Raw genomic sequence first — 17,052 nt, 5'->3', positions numbered from 1 at the left:
CAAGTGGAGATGTTTTCCCAACACTTCCAGATCAGATGTGAGCGTCTGAAGGTCGGGGCGACGCCGTGGTTCTCCTACATGCCTGAATCAATTTAATCTTCCAGGAGCGCCGAGCCCCGTAGTCCTCTCAGATTTATTATCGATTACTTCTCCTGGTAATTTACTTTCTAACAGAAAATTTATGTGACAACGCTGTAAAACAAGACGTCTGACTTGATTAAGGAGAACAACACAGTTAATCACATCATGGAGTTTGCAGCTCTGAGATGAGAGGATATCACTGACAGCCCACATTCAGGTCAATATTTAAATTGATGTTTTAATAATAAATTACCCCGTTAACCGAGCTGCGTCGCTGCTGAAGTGCTAAAATTAGCGTTACACAAAAACGGAGTCAAGAAGAAACCTAAAAAGGAGATTTAAAGGATAAAACAAATGATCAATAATCTGTAGGTCATTAATATGCCTGTGAGATCATCGTTCTTTTAGGTCACAAAAAGATTTAATTTTGACATATTTGTCAAAAAGAACTGCACCAATCAGCTGGTGGCAGATGAGTAGCAACACTGCTAACAGGGCAATCTGACACTCAAAAATCCTATTTTTTCCCCTGTATGTGAAAGCACCACAGCTGAGCACTACCTGGTTTATAAAGAACAAACATTAATAACGCCGCGTCCCGTTTGGCTTTAAACTCAGAGACTAACTTCCAAGTCTGAAAAATGAACCGGAACGCCTCCCGAAGTCGGAGATTCCCGACCAGCCCCAACCTCAAAATCCAACATGGCTGACTGCAGGAATAAACAGCTCCACACACAGTAGTGTTCAACCCGCGTCAGTGTTTAAACACACAGAAAGCAGAGAAATCCATCGTTATCGAGCTGTACTGCTAATGGTGGTTAGCCTGGTCACTGAACAGCTGGAACTCGGTGAAGCCGAACAGGATGACATTCCCAGATCTAAACGGAACGCAGTATAAAGACTTCATAGATTAACTGTTATCATCATCAATGTGTAATTTGCCATGTTTTTAGTTAATGAAGGATTAAACAAGCCTAAAAGTTAATTAGTCTATAAAATGAACAAAAACACTAAACTAATAATTATAAAACATTAAAGAGTTATTATCTGGTTTATAAAAGCAGAAGTAAACGGACTCTGGGTTCTAATAATCCAGAAGACATTATGGTTGGACCTGCAACCTGGTTTAGTTTTTTACTTTAAAAATATTAACAACAGACTAGTTTTTACATTCAACCAGAAATAGTAATAACAATCATATATTTAATGGGAAAGTTGGGCTTCTGTGAGTCAGAGCTTCAGCCTAAAAACTAAATTTCACAAAAACTTCTTCTGGCTCACTTGAGTCCCTTAAAAAAAAAAAAAAGAACAGGTGGAAACATTTAGAAACATTTACTGCAGACCGGCTCTGACTTGGTGAACGTGTCACTCATGACCTGACTGATCAACGTGACCAAAACGGGCTCACGTAAAAAAATAAATAAAAAGGTGAAAGTTCTGTCAGGATCAAAAAGTTGAATTTGGACCACAACGAACAACCTTTTCAAACACCAAACAAACTTTTACGTTTCTGCTTCCTGTTGACTTTTACAGGAACATGGCCTCTTATTCCTGACATCATCATTAACAACAGCTCCGAAGCCACAGCTCTATCTCTAAACCACATTATCTTCTGTTCTTATTTCAGAAGTCATTGTGAAATCCAGCTCTGGAGTAGCTAAAATACCCATTAGCGCATGTTGGGGTTGGCCTGCAGCACGTCCATCAGCATGCAGAGCGTGTCGGCTGATAACCGTGGGCTCACTGCAGCAGGCGGCTCATTTACTCACATCATCAGAGCCCCGACGCCACGCAGTTAAAAAGGTGCTTCTAATGAAAGCGATCCGAGCTCAGCCACTCCAACCGCACGCTTCTCCGCTCGAGATAAAACCCAACAAGCCGAACGTTTCCGCCATGAAGGCGCTTGGGCAAACAATCAATACACTGGAAGCGTTTATGAGGAAAGAAACCTCATAAAGGAATAAATTTAACTTCAGTTCTTTCTGAGTCAGCATTTACGCCATTTTCCAGTTTTTTTATTTTTACAATCTTACTTCTACAGACTGTGTTATTTTAGCTGTTCTTGTAGAAAACATTCAGCTCATTCAGGAGGCGGGTGCTACGACTTCATTTATTTAACTTCATTTAAAATAGATTTCCAACAGAAAACACAGATCTCTTCAAGTCTTTCAAAAACACTTTTCTTTTCAAATGTTTGACTCTGACTTTTTGTGCTACCTTTAGCTTTTAGTCAGCCTTTAGCTACTTTTAACTTGCAGCTAGTCTTTTGTTGCTTTTCGCTAACCTTTTGCTGCTTTTAGCTTGCAGCTAGTCTTTTGCTGCTTTTAGCTAACATTTTGCTGTTTTTAGCTTGCAGCTAGTCTTTTGCTACTTTTAGCTAACATTTTGCTGCTTTTAGCTTGCAGCTAGTCTTTTGCTGCTTTTCACTAACCTTTTGTTGCTTTTAGCTTGTAGCGGGAGTGTTGCTGCTTTTAGCTGCTAGCTAGTGTTCAGCTTCTTTTAGCTTTAACTTTAGCTAGCCTCAACGCTCACGCTGCATCTACACAGAAAACAAAATGTCTCCCTTTAAACTTCTTCCTCTTATATTGAATTTTTTTCTCTCGACTGAAACATTTCCGGTGTTTTCCTCAGTGAGAGCTCGATGAAAACGTTGATGATCACAGAACTCCTCCAGCAGCGGTCCTGAACGAATGAATGGGAAACGGCATCCATTATTCATTCAGCGCGGCAGCGCTCGTCCACGTCAACAACCTGAGCAGACGGCAGAGGCATTATTTCCTCTCCCATCATCCTTTCACTCCGCGCCGCTTCCACCCGCCTCTCATGTCATCTCCATCTGATCGCCGCTAAAAAGCTTTTACAAACTATAAAACATCCAGCGAGCACTAAGCCAAATGAATTTGAGGTCAGAATACGACCCGACATCCCTGCGTCGGTAAAGAGACGAGGGCTTCAGGAGTTGTTACACGTGTTAACACAAAACTACCTGTGATGGCGTGACGCGATGACCGATTTTCATCCTGATTTTAGAGTTCATGGTGCGGCAGAGCCATGGAGGGTAATCTGTGTCGAAAGGCATCAACTGTGTCTGTGTGTTTGTTTTTCTCTCTGTTAGCAAAATATCTCATGAACCACTGGACTCATTTCAATGAAACTTGCAGAAAGTAATCACTGGATGGACGTCTACAACTGATTGACGTTTGGGGTCAACCCAACTCAAGATGGCCGCCACACCTCACTGAACTGATAAAACACAAAAATGGCTCTAATGCAGTCAATTTTACAGATATTGGGATAAAATTTGGTGTGTTTGTCGGTCGGTATGATTCACAACACAGACTCTGAGGGCTACTCAACTGTGTGAAAGATTATCTTAAAACTTCAGCATCAACTTTAGGAACCAACCCTGTTTGTCTCTTAGCTAAAACATCTCATGAACTACTGGAGAACTCTAAATGAAACTTTCAGAAAGCAATCTTAGGATGCACATCAACATCCCCCACAGCCGGTCGACATCAGCAACACAAAAAAAGCCAATTTTACAGATACTGAGTGACGATACGATGTGTGCTTGTATACATACTCTCTTGTGATACAGAATGAGGTCACATAATATTATTATTATAAATGTCTGATCAATACATCTGCCATTTTGTCATTTCTCAACATGAGCTGATCTTAAACTCTGTGGATGAAAGGTAGCGGGGAAAAATGCATCCCTTCAAGTAATCCTGGGACTTTAATGTTTGATGCATCTGCATTCAGAGAAAAACGAGAAAATTTAAGTCTTTGGAGATAAACCCGGACTGCACAGCAGGAAGCCAAGGTTTCACAGCATTTGCATCAACCTTTAACACCAGAAGTGTAATATGATGATAAACAAGAAAATAATAAAATGTTGGCGAACATCAGATAAACCTCACATTCAGGACATCTAAGAGCTGAATTAAAAAGCTAAACGAACCCCGAGTTTGTCTTTGTTTCCTGCTGAAAACCAACATAATTCACTCCGATTAAATAAAAGCTGGAAGATGCTCGAAGCCAAAGCTGGACGTGTTTGCGTTCACTTCAAAACCACGGCGAGCGTACGCTGAAACCTTCCTGGACTCCGCCCTGCCTTCTCTCAGCGGCTTTATGATTTCCCGCCGAGCCAAACCACTCATTCAAGAGGACAGCTTCGTTCGACAAACGAGCAGCTCTGGACGCGCGGCAGGTTTGCAGAGGCATGTTTGTGAAACCAGCTCACTCCTGGATCTGCTCTGTTGGCTTCGCGGTGTGATGTTGTAACGCGCTCTTGTAGCAACGGACAGACGAAAGGAGAAAGTAACTGTTGCCTGAAGAGGGAACTCCCATATTACAGGGTGTGAGGTGACATCGTGCAGCGTGACATTTATTTAATCGCAACAAATAAGTCATGAGGCAGTCACATTAGAAGACTATTTTTGGTACAAAAACTTTGAGGTCAACTGATTTCATCTGATGCATCTAATAAAGGAAGATCTGATCTCCATCCAGCTGTTTCACTGCATCAGCTGAGTCCTAAACAAAAGCTCCACTTTAGTTTAGAAAGTAAGGCAGAACCAACGTTTTCTGCATTTTTAATGATTTGTTGTCTTTAGGGAGGCATCGGACGTGCAACACTTTGCCTCAGGAGCGAGAAAACAAGGAAATAAAGAACTATAAATAATATTTAAAAGAAGGGGTTCTCTGCAACATAGGTCCTAATTTCAGCATCACAGTTAGATTAAAATAACTTGAAGACATGAGACATCCTAAACCTGCAAAGTCTCCATATTGTCTGCCACGTCCATCTTGCTAAAAACCTAAAAAAAAAAAGGGTTTAAAAGTAAAAACATCAAATCGTTTCTTCATTTCCTATGAAGTTAACTAATAAAAAGGACAATTGGTGCAGACTGTGGGTGGGACAGATGTGTGGGACAGTTGTGTGGGACAAAGACAGGTAGAGAAGCAGTTTGTCCAGCTGTGGACAGGGCACCTCTGATGACTTTCTGACTTCTCAAGAAGTCCTCTAAGGAGGAAGCAGAATACCACCGCAATGCCCCATTTCTGCTTTACAAGGTTTTGGTTCCACTCTTATTTGGTAGATTTTTGATGGTAGTTCTTTTTTTTTCTCATTTAAATAAAACATCACACCTAAGGTGACTACACCCCCCCGGCATTTAAAACAAAAGTTATATTTATCTCAATCCAACCAAGAAGCAAAAGTTTCCACAAAAATACTCAAATACCAAAACAGAACCAGGAGAAGCAATGATGTCGACATCAGCAACAACTAAACATACTACAGTCCCGCTCACCATTATTGGCACCCCTTCATGATTTGCATAGCTGAGTGAATATCTTCATGATCATTCATTGGTTAATTCATGTCATATGTGTGGAGGCAGTCCATCACAAGTGATCTTTATGTGTGATTTGCAACAGGTGAGCCGAATTGGGTTTTCATATTGATTTGCAGCAAAGGGTGCCAATACCATTGGCATGGTAAAAATTATGTTTTTCTTTGTTTTCCTCATAATGTTTATCTTTTTAAATGTTTTTGATCATTTGCTGTTTTGCATCAAGCTCAAGCTATCAGCAATAAAATGTTGTTTCACTTGATGAATTTATTCAGTAAATATTCCATTATATGTACTTAAACTTCATGGGTGCCAATAATGGTGAGCAGGACTGTAAAACAAGAAAAACATTTTCAGCGTCGATAAAATTTCACCCAAAACAACTGGACAGCAAAACCTGATTATGTCCACGACTTAATCCACACTTCTCATGAAAAAAAATACAGCTAGTCCTTCAAAATACCATTTATTTTCTAATCCCAAATTTGCCCTCCCGGCCGCCAAAATGCATCCATCCGTCCACCAAAACTCATCCGTCCTCCTGCCAGTAAAACTACATTTGCCCCCCTGCCTCTTTGAAAGTTGAGGTTTTGCACTTTGAGTGCCATTAAAGAGGAGTGGGGCGCCCAAGATTGAAGTGTTCGTACCAAATATTTACCATAAAACACAGTCTGAATGTATAACAGGTGCAAAAAGAGCAGAAACGGGTTGTTTTGTTAAATTTTTGATATTGTGGAGTGGGTCAAAACAATGTGCACGTGACCCCACACCCCCACTCTCTCAATTCCTTTGAACTGTGGACGCCAAGTTCCAGCTGAAGCTGGGAGCAGGCTTTTATTCCCCCGAGACACTGAATGCTTCTTATCTTGATTAAAATCATTTCAGCACGATGCCGAAATCCAAACAGACTGAAGGGTTTGCTTCCTGCAGCATCAGCTGCAAGCGCAAACAGGCCTCCGGTTGCAACACTCTGCATACTAAATGTGCTTCGACAGGCTTCCAGTGGTACCAGGAACACACCGGGAACACACCGGGAACGCACCGGGAATGCACCGGGAACAGATCGGATACTAACGCAGCTTGCATCCAGCAGATTATACAATCCTAATTTCCACTCCTAACTCACAGGCCTATCTGGGTCAAATTCATTTTTCATCTTTGTCTGTTTGGGATAGTTTGTAAAAGCGGTGGGAGTTTTCAGCCTCAGAGGGCAAAGTGCAACGTGTCGTTCCACCGTGAGCTAAAGTCAAAGTGTTTCCAGGTAGACGGAGGAGGAGGGGGAGGAGGGGACGCCGTAGATGAGCTGAAGGGCTGTCAAATCAAGGTGTACATTCTACAAGGCGTTGGGTTTGCACAACTTGTTCCTCCCCGCCTCACTGTGGATTTCAATAATCACCACCTGCAGTATGCTCATTTCACACAGCTCACCCACACAGACAGCCAGCCAGCCAGCGCTTCGAGAGCTCTCCCATACACCATTTTTACAGTTCACAGCAGGCAGAGAAGACGCAGGACCGGGGAAGAGCATCTTGGAAGTGTTAAACAGTAATTAAATGTGGGCTGGAAATAGCTGCTGCAGTTAGAAACCCGTTAAAAATGAGATTAAAACTAGTTGCAAACAAAATAGACCCTCCAAACCTCATCTCTTTGATGGATTAGGCCACCCAGTGAAACTCCAATGGAGTCCCGTTTCTTTAGTTGGAGGATATGAGCCAAATAAATCCAAATGTTAGATCTTCCAAACCTTTAAAAGTCTAATTTCATTTAACAAATGCAGACGGTTTATTTGACCCGTTAACTTCTGCCGTGTGCTTCCTGACGTCTGTGACACGACTAAATATCACAAGCTGTTGAGCCAGAAAGGACAGGAAACGCATTCATCACATTTACACCTCAAATGAAACAATCGGATTTAGGATATTTTTACCTCAGCTCAGAGTATGTGCTGTGAATCACTCTCAGCTACCAACACACCGAATTTAAGCTCAGCATCTGTAAAACTCAGGGAGTTATGGCCAGTTTGGGCTTTTCTAACATCATTTGGCTGTGGCAGCCATCTTGAATTCGACTGGTTCTAAAGGTTGATGGGTTGTAGACGTGCCTTCAATGATTCTGTCACCCAAACGCAGACAGAAACATTATCGCCGCACTTCGCCTTTCAGCAGCGGGCGATAATAATCAAACCTTTCTCGTCTCCCATGAGCGGCAGGTTTGATATTTGGCTCAAGTAAAACCCGTCAGCTCTTTTTGTTTTAAATCAATAAAGTTCTCATTCTCAGAGGCGATGCGAGTTAATCCATCCCAATTATAAAAACCTGCATTCTTTGCTCCTCGGCTCCTTCTGGAGGCAGCCGTACTTAATTAGCTGTAATTGGTCGCGTCAGGTCGACGCTCGGATTTAATAAAAGTCATTTAGCAGCGTCTCCATATGACATCGATTAGCTCAGCTCACTGTTTAGGCATGTCATTCTCAAAATATGCCAGCAGAAAAGTATTTAATATGAAGATTATTCCCCTCACAGGTTAAATAAGGGTTAACACGTTTAGCTAAAGGAGACTGGAGATGGAAAACAACAGCGATCTGTGGGGTTTTCAGGGTAAACGGGAGAAAACATAGTCCTGTTTGGAGCTCTGCAGCTCAGACAGACTTCACAGCAGAAACATCAGTCAAAGTTTAAACAAGTCCCAGAAAGTTGGATGTTACGTGTCTGAACTTACAGTTTCACATCTTTTACAGCCTTTACACAATCACAGTTTAAGTTTTGTGATTCTGAAGATTTTTCCACAGAATGTTAAAACTGGCGATTTATAGAATTGTCCAAAACCATCACAAACAAACTCGTCTTCCGCCACATCTCATTTTTAAGTAGATAAACAAATTATACATCGAAACACAGGGATTTTCGTCTTCTTTCACCCGGTGTGTGTCTCACTGCTACAGGGCTTACGGTTTTCTCTCAAATCCCCCTCAAAAGACAGAGATCACGCTCCCAAGTTTCCACGAACGAGTTATATTTTAGCTCCAAGTATTCTCTACAAAACAGGAAGTGAAGAGTTGTTTTAACTCATCCCATCTCCTACATGAAACACTGCAGAAATATAAAGACTCCCATGTTTGACCCTCAGAGTCTTCTGCCGCTTGCAGTTCAAGAACTTTCAAGATTCGACATTTAGTTTTTGCACAGCGACTGTTTTGTTTGAGGCTTCGGCCTGTTTTTGTCTGCCTGTCATTAACCTGGCAGTCAGGGAGTGACAGACGCAGGCGCGTGGTTACCACGGCGACCCCTAATTAACAGCTTCAACGCTTATCCCAATCGTGGCTCGGTTTGCAGTTCGAACATCCAAAACGTGGGCACTTCTACGGCGCAGATTGTCACAGAGGCAAACCCAAAACGTCGGGATTTCAGGCGGAATCTGAGTTGGCGCCCTCCGGAAACGCTTCCCGAATCCTCTGGATTTTGCTAAAAGAAATTCCATTCCCTCCGCTTGGTAAGAGGGATGTCAAACTGGTGGCACATCATCCAGGAAATCTGCTACAAGGATGCTGATCTGCTGCTGTCTCTGACCTCTGACCTCCTCCTGACAGAGCCCTGAAGGGATTAATGCAAGTCTGGAGGTTGTTACACTGCCATCTACGATAAATAAAAATAAATAAAAATAATAATAATCTCAGCCAACACTAAGATTCACTTTGAGAGGGAGACACAACCTCATACCAGAACTCTACAGGCTGACAGTCATGGCAGATCTGTCCCAATCTGTGGGCATGTTGAAACTGGCTGCAGCCCTCAGAGGAGGAAGACAACAGGCAGGAGAAACGAGGAAAGGAGGCAGGAAACTGAGGTGTGTGTGTGTGTGTGTGTTGGGGGGGGGGGCTCGACTCCAAATGTTGGACCCATTACCCGTTTTGACCGGTTTGACTGAAGTCGCAGCATTCTGACAGAAACACAGCTCCTTCAATTTAAAATTAATAGAAATAAAAACAAACAAGCCGTCAGTGAGACGCTCGAGCCGCAGCGGGGATGGTCGCTTCACGTGCGGGGAAAAATGATGAGGCACGCGGCTGCAGCTGGTGCGTAACGGACAGGTAGAGGCGGTGGAGGCGCGCGCGGCTCGGATGTTTGTTTGGGCTTTTATTTCTTTTTTTTATGATTATTTTAAAGACAATTTCCGCTCCCAAACAAACAGCTGTTCTTCAAATAAGAGGTGCTGAAATAAAGTGGCTGAAAACTCACCTTTGACGCTTAAATGTTTGCTCCTGAGCGCAGATTGTCTTGGAAGAGGCGAGGAGAGGCTTCGGTGTTGCCGCCTGTCACCGGGAAGGTGGAGTTTGGGTGTTTTTTTTTCTTTTACTCCAACACAGCAGAGGCTCTGTGATGTACAGACAGGGAGACACCTGCTGGTCACACACGGGATTACAATCAAAAAACACATTTTCCCCTAAATAACCTTGTTTTTCTTTCTTTTTTTGCCTGTATCTATCTGTCTGTTATCAAAATATCTCATGAACCACTGGACGGATTTTATTTAAATTTCCAGAAAATAATCATTGGATGTACGTCTACAACTGATTAATGTTTGAAGTCAGTCCGATTCAAGATGGCAGACACAGACAACTAAACTCAGAAAACACAAAAGTGTCTCTAACTCGGTGAATGCTTCAGATACTGAGCTAAATTTTGGTGTGGTAGTAGCTGAGACTGATCCCCAACATATATTCTGAGTGCTATCCATTGCACAAGATTTTTACTTAAAACTTTAGTATTAACTTTTAGTCGGCCATTTTTTAAGATGATTTTAGTCTGAAACTCTGACATTTCTTCAAGGAATGCCAAACCTTTAATTTTTCTGTGATAAAATTAAAGGTTTGTTTCAGAGAATTACAATTTTACAACAATTAACTTTGTTTTTATTTTTCGAAGCAACATTATATAATTAAAATTACCCCTAAACTTGTTTTCTATAAGGTTTTAATTATTTGTGTGATAAAAAAACACAAAATGATGACATGCTTATATATGATAGGTAGATTAAACATTATATAATCAAATACATACAAACACAAAGTTAAAACAACTGAAAGTACTTAAAACTAATCTTAAAAAAATTACAAATACAGAATAAAAGAATACAGTATGTACATTTAAGTAGTTATGATTTAGCACGTTGGGGTTATATTTAGTTTTACAGCACAATTAAAGACAATTAAAAATGTAAATCTTAAGTGATTTAGGATTTGCAAAGCAAAGCAAAAATATACAGTAAAATATCACAAATACAAATAAGTGGGAAAAGTAGGAAAATAGGCTTTTATAGTAAAAATATTAAGTTACTTTTAGAGGAAGTGGAGTGAAGTATATAACTGCTGGGATTCCCCACGCCTCATAACTAAAACAGAAATGATAAAACTTGAAACATTTCAAATATTAAGCATTATATTTTGGGCACAATATGACAAAGTCTAGCATAAAATATGTAAATGTTGCTCCGTGGTAGAAAAGGATGTGTGTCCTTTGTTAAAATTGAATATTTCCCCATTAAACTTTCACACCTGCAAGTGTAATAAAACAATTAAACACCCCGAGGGATCAGGACGTCTGGGAACACAGCAGGTAGAAGCAGACCGAGGCGTGTCCTCGTCTGATCTGTCTTTAGGAATCAGGCGCTCCTGAAGGTTCAGAGCTCCATCCATGCTTTGGTTTTATGTTAGGACCCAAAAGGGACATATCCAAGAGAGAGATCCAGTCCACAACAACACAATAAATTTGTTTTTTTTCTTGACGTTTTCCTTGTTTTTTTATGGCGTAGAACCACTGTAATCATGTTCTAAGCATATCCTTATATCTTCTTCGAAATGACATCAACCCAGTTGTGGATTTATTGCATCTTCGGTGACGCGTTCATGTGATTAGATCCTACTTCCTGTTACTGTACTATTTTTAAAAAGGAAAAAGTAAATCATCAATTTGTTTTATAGCTCCTCAATCTTGAGAGCAGGACTTTGAGTCTAACTACTCAAAGTGCGTCAGAAAGGCCGTGGAAACCACGAGTTATAGTCTAAATGTGAACAGAGAAATGTCTGAACCCTCTGTTTTTAGTAAAGACTCCTCGCTGCGTTCAGTCACTACGGTCTCCAGCCTGCCGTGGTGAAGTTATCATGTTTAGGTGAAACTGGTGGCCCTGCTATGACAACCGGCTGTCTTTCCTCCTCCCAAAGCAAAGGTCGCAGCCATAAACCCCGGAGGTTTTACAACCAGGAGTCCACGTTTCACTCCACCCAGGAGACCTAACTCGTACGCAGAGGGTCAGAAATCGGCTTCAGAGACTCCGTCCGAGTTCTACAGACGAGACGCTGGGGATTTCGCTTCGACGGGAACGACTGGGATAAAGCCACAATGCCGTCCATGACAAAGACTTTATATTTTCTCCTGAGTGCTCTGGTCACTGCCATCTCTGTGGGACTGCTGGGATTCGCCATGTCAAGAAAATGGTCTCACACGACCATGGATTGTGCTCCGATCGGCAGCGACCTGTTCAACGGCACTGCAGTGATTAAAATGACCCTTTTTAATGGAATGTTCCACAGAGACTCCTGTCCCAGCTTTGGAAGTACCGCTTCGTTTGACGGTAATGTTCCAACATGACCAAAGAAACATTTTTTTTTAAAATTTAAGTTCCTCATAGTATTGCTGTATTTAATTGGTTTTTCAATATCTGTCTTTAAGATTTCTGCTTTTAGCTTTCCATTGAGGGAATGCATATCGCCCGCCACCTTTCTTTGCCAGAAATTTAAACTAACTGACTAAGTTACAGCCAGTTTTGAGTTGCTAAGGTTGATCAGCTGTGGCAGCCATTTTGAACTGGGTCGACTCCAAAAGTTGATTAGTTGTAGACGGGCGTCCAATTATTACCATCTGACAGTTTTACTAAAATCCACTGTGTTTTTCATGGGATATTTTGCTAACAGACAGTAAGTTCATGTCAAAGTTTTAAACAAAAAATACAACACAGTGTGTAGCTCTCAGCTGGTAATCAGTCCCAGCTGCCAGCGCACCAAGTTTTAGCCTGATATCGGAAAAACCGACTGAGTTGTCGCCATTTTTTTTACGCCCGCTAAGGTTTCTGAGCTGTGGCAGCCATCTTGAATCGAACCGACTCCAAACGTTAATCGGTCGTAGACGTATATCCAGTGATTACTTCCTGGGAGAGCTTCGTGAAAAACCCGTCAAGTGACGCAAACATTAGATCTCAAAGACGATGAGAAAAAAAGACGAGGCTGTACAAAAATATGGTTTTGTTTTTCTCGACTGCTCAGGATGTGACTGGATATAAAACAGGGCACACCACCCAATCCCTGTATCCTGTCTTGTATTAATAATCCTAATAACGCCCGTGTGTGTGTGTGTGTAGTGTTTCCATTGATGGGGAAAACAGGAGGTACTGCCGTGGTTCTGCAGGTGTTGACTGTGGGCCTGCTGGCTTTGTGTTTGCTGTTTTCCGCCGTCAGCATCCTCATCTCCCTCTACAACAGCGTCAGTAACCCTTATCAGACCTACCTGGGGCCTGTTGGAGTTTACACCTGCAGCTCTCTCAGCGGTAAGCGGCGCCGACGTTTAACCATCTGCTCCACGTCTTTGTTTTGCAGCAGGACTATAATTGTGCTCTTTCTTCTGCAGCCTGCCTGTCTGTGGTCGTCCTCATTATATACGTGCTGAACCTCGGCGTGACCAACACGCCGGAGGATATGGTTATAATCGGCTATGATGTCGAGGTAGAACTGAGAAACAAGTCTTTGGACATGCAGGTTGGATACTTCCTGGTCATCCCTTACACGGTGTTGTCTCTGGCCGCCGTTTTCATGATCTACATGTACGACCACGCCGCCTACACCCAGAGGCGAGAGCAGGAGAGGCCGACGGAGGACGCGCCCAAGGAGATCATGATGTACTAAGTGACAGTTGAGTCCGATTTTAGAGACTCTGAGAAAATTCTTCGCGACTTTCATGGGAGACCTTTTGTGACGTCAATTTTATTTATGTGGCACTTTACGAAGAAACAGCAGTTGCACCAAAGTGCTGTACGGCAAAAACATAATAAAGCTAACAGCCATAAAATAATGTCTCATAAAACAGTAAAAAAAAAACAAAGGGAGAGGTCAGTATGAAAAAATTAAACGAGCAACAAGGAAGTAAATGTTAGTATGTAAAACAGCATGAAACAAAATCAAGCGGTCAAGGTTAAAGGGGCAGTCTGGTGATTTTGTGCCTCATTGTGGAGGTCGTAATGACATCGAAGACGATGGTTTAAACTCACAAACTTCATTACAGGGTCTGTGGAGACGCCCTCACAGAACGCGGCTCAGGCTCATTCTCACGCTCCTGTTTCTACCAACAGTCTCTTCTGCCCTACACTGTCACAGCAGCAACAGGAAGCAATAAGAGCGGCAGAACAGAACGTAAATGTTCTGCTGTGTGTAAATTAAAGAACACAACAGAACGCAGACTGTGGCGAAAAAGGACTAAAGTCTTCCTCCAGGCTAGGCTAACGGCTAGCCCAATGAGGGCCCATATGATATAGTTTTTTCAGTTTTCAGGCTTATAAATCATCTCTTTCTAAGAACTGTCATGCCAGTGTAAGATTAAAAAACCTACTCTACCTTTTTGCGTGACGCTGTTTGTCTCTTCAATCGAACAGCGGCCATGTTGCTACGAGAACATATGTGTGCTGAGATCAGAACGTGTCAGTGTTGGCGCCCTGACGCTAAACAAACGATGCCATGACTTTTTTGAGAAAATGTTTTTTTTTAAGCCTGAAAAAATGGTAGAAAACAGGCTCGTGTTTGGCTCGCCGTTAGCCTCGCCTGGAAAAAGACTTCCCCTTTTTTCACCACACTCTGTGCCCCATGACCGAGTCTCCGCTGATAAGGTGCTAACTATTAATAACTATTTGACAGAACATCACGTCAAAAATCCCCAGACTATCCCTTTAAGTCCAACTCCAGGTCTCTACATGCACTTTGACACGTTCTAATCTCCGAGTTCTTGGGCATCTGACTGATCAGCTTCAGCGTTCCAGATGAAATATGATGATGTCAAAGATCCTGTGGAGAAGTCTGTTTCAGCCCCATCAACAACTTTAAAAACAAGCTAAATCTTAAAGAGACACTTCAGATCTTTTAAAGTGAGATTCCACTGAAAAGTTAGAAACTCTCATCTTACCCACTGTAGGCAGATCTTTAAACGAGCTCAGATTAGGTCCGAGCGGGGCCACGACCAAAGCAAACAACTCCAATCGCAAAAATTTCATAATAATTCGTGCAAACTCTATCATATAAACATTTACACCACAGTCAGTTGTGAATTTCATGAATGAGCTCACAAAAATATGATAATATTCCTGCAGGAAGTTTCCCAAGTCGCACTGGAAGTGCTCCAGCTAACCACTGCTGTATTTTTGCACAAAAAAACCCACTCAGTTTTGTAAATAACCAAGTAATGCAACACTGATAACAATGCAATAGTTTGTGTGAACCAATATTTTTCCAATGGCAGAGGTTCACTTTAGTCTTGTTCCAGCTCAGACAAGCCAGTGGCTCATCCTGCTGAGTCAGACTGAAACTATTTCTCCAAATTTAAGTTGTTCAAAGAGCTACCTACAGCAGGTAAGATATTAACTGTTCATAACCTTTCCACCCTACTTCAAAAGAGTTGGACACGTGCTTTAAATTCATTCCTGTAGTGGACAGGAAGTCAGTGGAGACTTCTGAACATCTCTGGTGTTTTATGTTCTCAATTTCCTGTTCCTGTTAAAATCCATTTGGCTCCAAGCAACAAAAAGATGACCTATCTACACCCGTAAACAAGCAACTGGAATGATCTGTTTTGTCGTAATAAATGAATGAATAACTTTTTCAAAATCTCACTTCTAATGGAAGATTACAGATTATAGCTCCTCACAGTAAAGCGTGAATATTCACCTTGTTTTGTGTACGAAATGCAGAAATTAGATGGTTGCTTCTCATACTGACACTTCTGAGGAAATGTGTTTAAATCTCGTCATATTGTAAGCAATTGTTGAATAATTTGAATGTTTTAACTAGATTTAAGGATGAGTATTAAAACTTCAATCAGTACATTTCTGACTTTCGGATGTAAAATCACACTTTTCACATGTGCTGTATTTATTCTGTGTGTTATAAAGTTGATTCTTTCTTGGTTTAATGTGACGAATTGTAGCCTTTTTTAATTGTGAACTAAAAGGCATATAATTCCGAACAGGCATGTTATAATTCAGTGGTTTAAAGTGGAGCAGCACATTACAGAAATAAACAGATAAGAAGCTTATCCTTTACACTTTAAAAGGTGGTTTACAAACAGTAACTATTTTTTGGCAACTTGATGTCACAGAACTAAGAGTCGTGCATATAAGACCAAAAAAAATCAAACTTATTTGTTTGAAAACAAAATATAAAAGAGGAATGTTCCATCCCGTGTTGTCTGCTGCCCTCTGTCTTTGACGTGATGTAAATGCAAGACATGGATGTTTGTTAACGAGCTGTTGGACTCTTTATGCAGCCTGTTGAGCTCAGATGAATGATTATTAATCAATAATCAAAGAAACATGTCACCCTCCACCCAGGGGGGGGGCTTTGGTGGCTCTGTTGACCTATTTGTTGGCAACGTTTTGCTTAATTTGTTCCCTTAGAGGAAAGTTTCAGTTCAGTCAACAAAAGTACTAAACCTTAATGACTACATTGATGGAAGAGGTCACATCAGCATCAGAAAAGACCAAATATAGAATTAATGTTCATTCATCCAGGAGAGTTTTACAGAATCAACACTGTGGTGCATTTAGAGTTTATTTACCGTGAAGGCTCAAGATAAAAGATGGGTTTAAGTTGAAGTCTTTAAACTTGGATCACATATTTGGTCCTTCGTATCTTTACCTGCCAGCTTGGAAAAGCTTTGATGGTTTTTTACAAACCAGTTTAATCCGTTTCAAAGGCGCTGCTGATGAATACAGTGACGGAAACAAAGCTTGCCGGGTCTGAAAGCCTCAGACAGGTCGAGCAAAGCCTCTATTGTCTCTGCTGGATCTTCAGACGTGCTCACAGCTGTGATTCACACGGCCGTGTTGACATCAGAGCGAGGGCCGAGGTGTCCCGTTACCTTTTCCCGTGTCCCATCACTCAGGGCCGAACGTCTGTTAGGACATGCCCTTTCCAGCACCTCTCAGCCCCGCAACGCCTTCTACCTGCCTTCAAAAGAACCACTCTTCCTTCAAGTTTCACACTTCAAGGAGCCTGCAGAAGGATGCAGCAATTTGTTTGTTGTCGCCAGCGCGAATATGGATTAAATTTCTGGGAATGTCTGCCTTCCACAATGAATCAAAGACATTTCTGGCCTGTTGGTAGAGTAGAATATCCACCATGTTTTCTGAGGCGCTGGAGAAGCTGTTCCTTATTTAAGTCCATGCTTTATTGACTCATATATTTGTGTTTAATTAGAAATACAATAATCTATATTCATGTTTTGTTACATGTTCCTATCATGTAGAATGATGAATATGGTGAGACAAGTTATCACCAAATCACTGTTTGCAAAATTAGCAA

The 17,052-nt window shown here is 41.6% G+C and overlaps 2 protein-coding genes across 3 annotated transcripts in view; one reads left to right on the top strand and one right to left on the bottom strand.

Moving 5' to 3' along the window:
• The window catches only part of ptprea (protein tyrosine phosphatase receptor type Ea), a 53,743-nt gene extending 43,923 nt beyond the window's left edge, over nucleotides 1-9,820 (bottom strand). Inside the window, exon 1 of one of the 2 annotated variants that reach the window (XM_017438330.3) lies at nucleotides 9,677-9,820. The gene's annotated coding sequence lies outside the window, so the exon portion shown is untranslated. The remainder of the gene's footprint in view (nucleotides 1-9,676) is intronic. The other variant, XM_017438338.3, reaches the window with a different exon arrangement.
• Nucleotides 9,821-11,635: 1,815 nt separating this feature from the next.
• On the top strand, nucleotides 11,636-15,656 carry LOC108246508 (clarin-3). The gene is made up of 3 exons (XM_017434101.3): nucleotides 11,636-12,068; nucleotides 12,852-13,037; nucleotides 13,118-15,656. The coding sequence occupies exons 1-3, from the start codon at nucleotides 11,837-11,839 to the stop codon at nucleotides 13,390-13,392; spliced, it is 693 nt and encodes a 230-aa protein (XP_017289590.1). The 5' UTR covers nucleotides 11,636-11,836; the 3' UTR covers nucleotides 13,393-15,656.
• The last annotated feature ends 1,396 nt before the right edge of the window (nucleotides 15,657-17,052 follow it).

The sequence above is a fragment of the Kryptolebias marmoratus genome, linkage group LG17 (assembly GCF_001649575.2).
Source record: "Kryptolebias marmoratus isolate JLee-2015 linkage group LG17, ASM164957v2, whole genome shotgun sequence".
NCBI lineage: Eukaryota > Metazoa > Chordata > Actinopteri > Cyprinodontiformes > Rivulidae > Kryptolebias > Kryptolebias marmoratus.
This window is presented reverse-complemented; position numbering and strand designations above follow the sequence as displayed.

Bases quoted from the DNA above. Each gene is read 5' to 3' on its own strand.
- LOC108246508 (XM_017434101.3), top strand. From the start codon at position 11,837: ATGCCGTCCATGACAAAGACTTTATATTTTCTCCTGAGTGCTCTGGTC. The intron at 12,069-12,851 runs GTAATGTTCCAA...GTGTGTGTGTAG, and splicing joins AAGTACCGCTTCGTTTGACG to TGTTTCCATTGATGGGGAAA. The intron at 13,038-13,117 runs GTAAGCGGCGCC...TTTCTTCTGCAG, and splicing joins CACCTGCAGCTCTCTCAGCG to CCTGCCTGTCTGTGGTCGTC.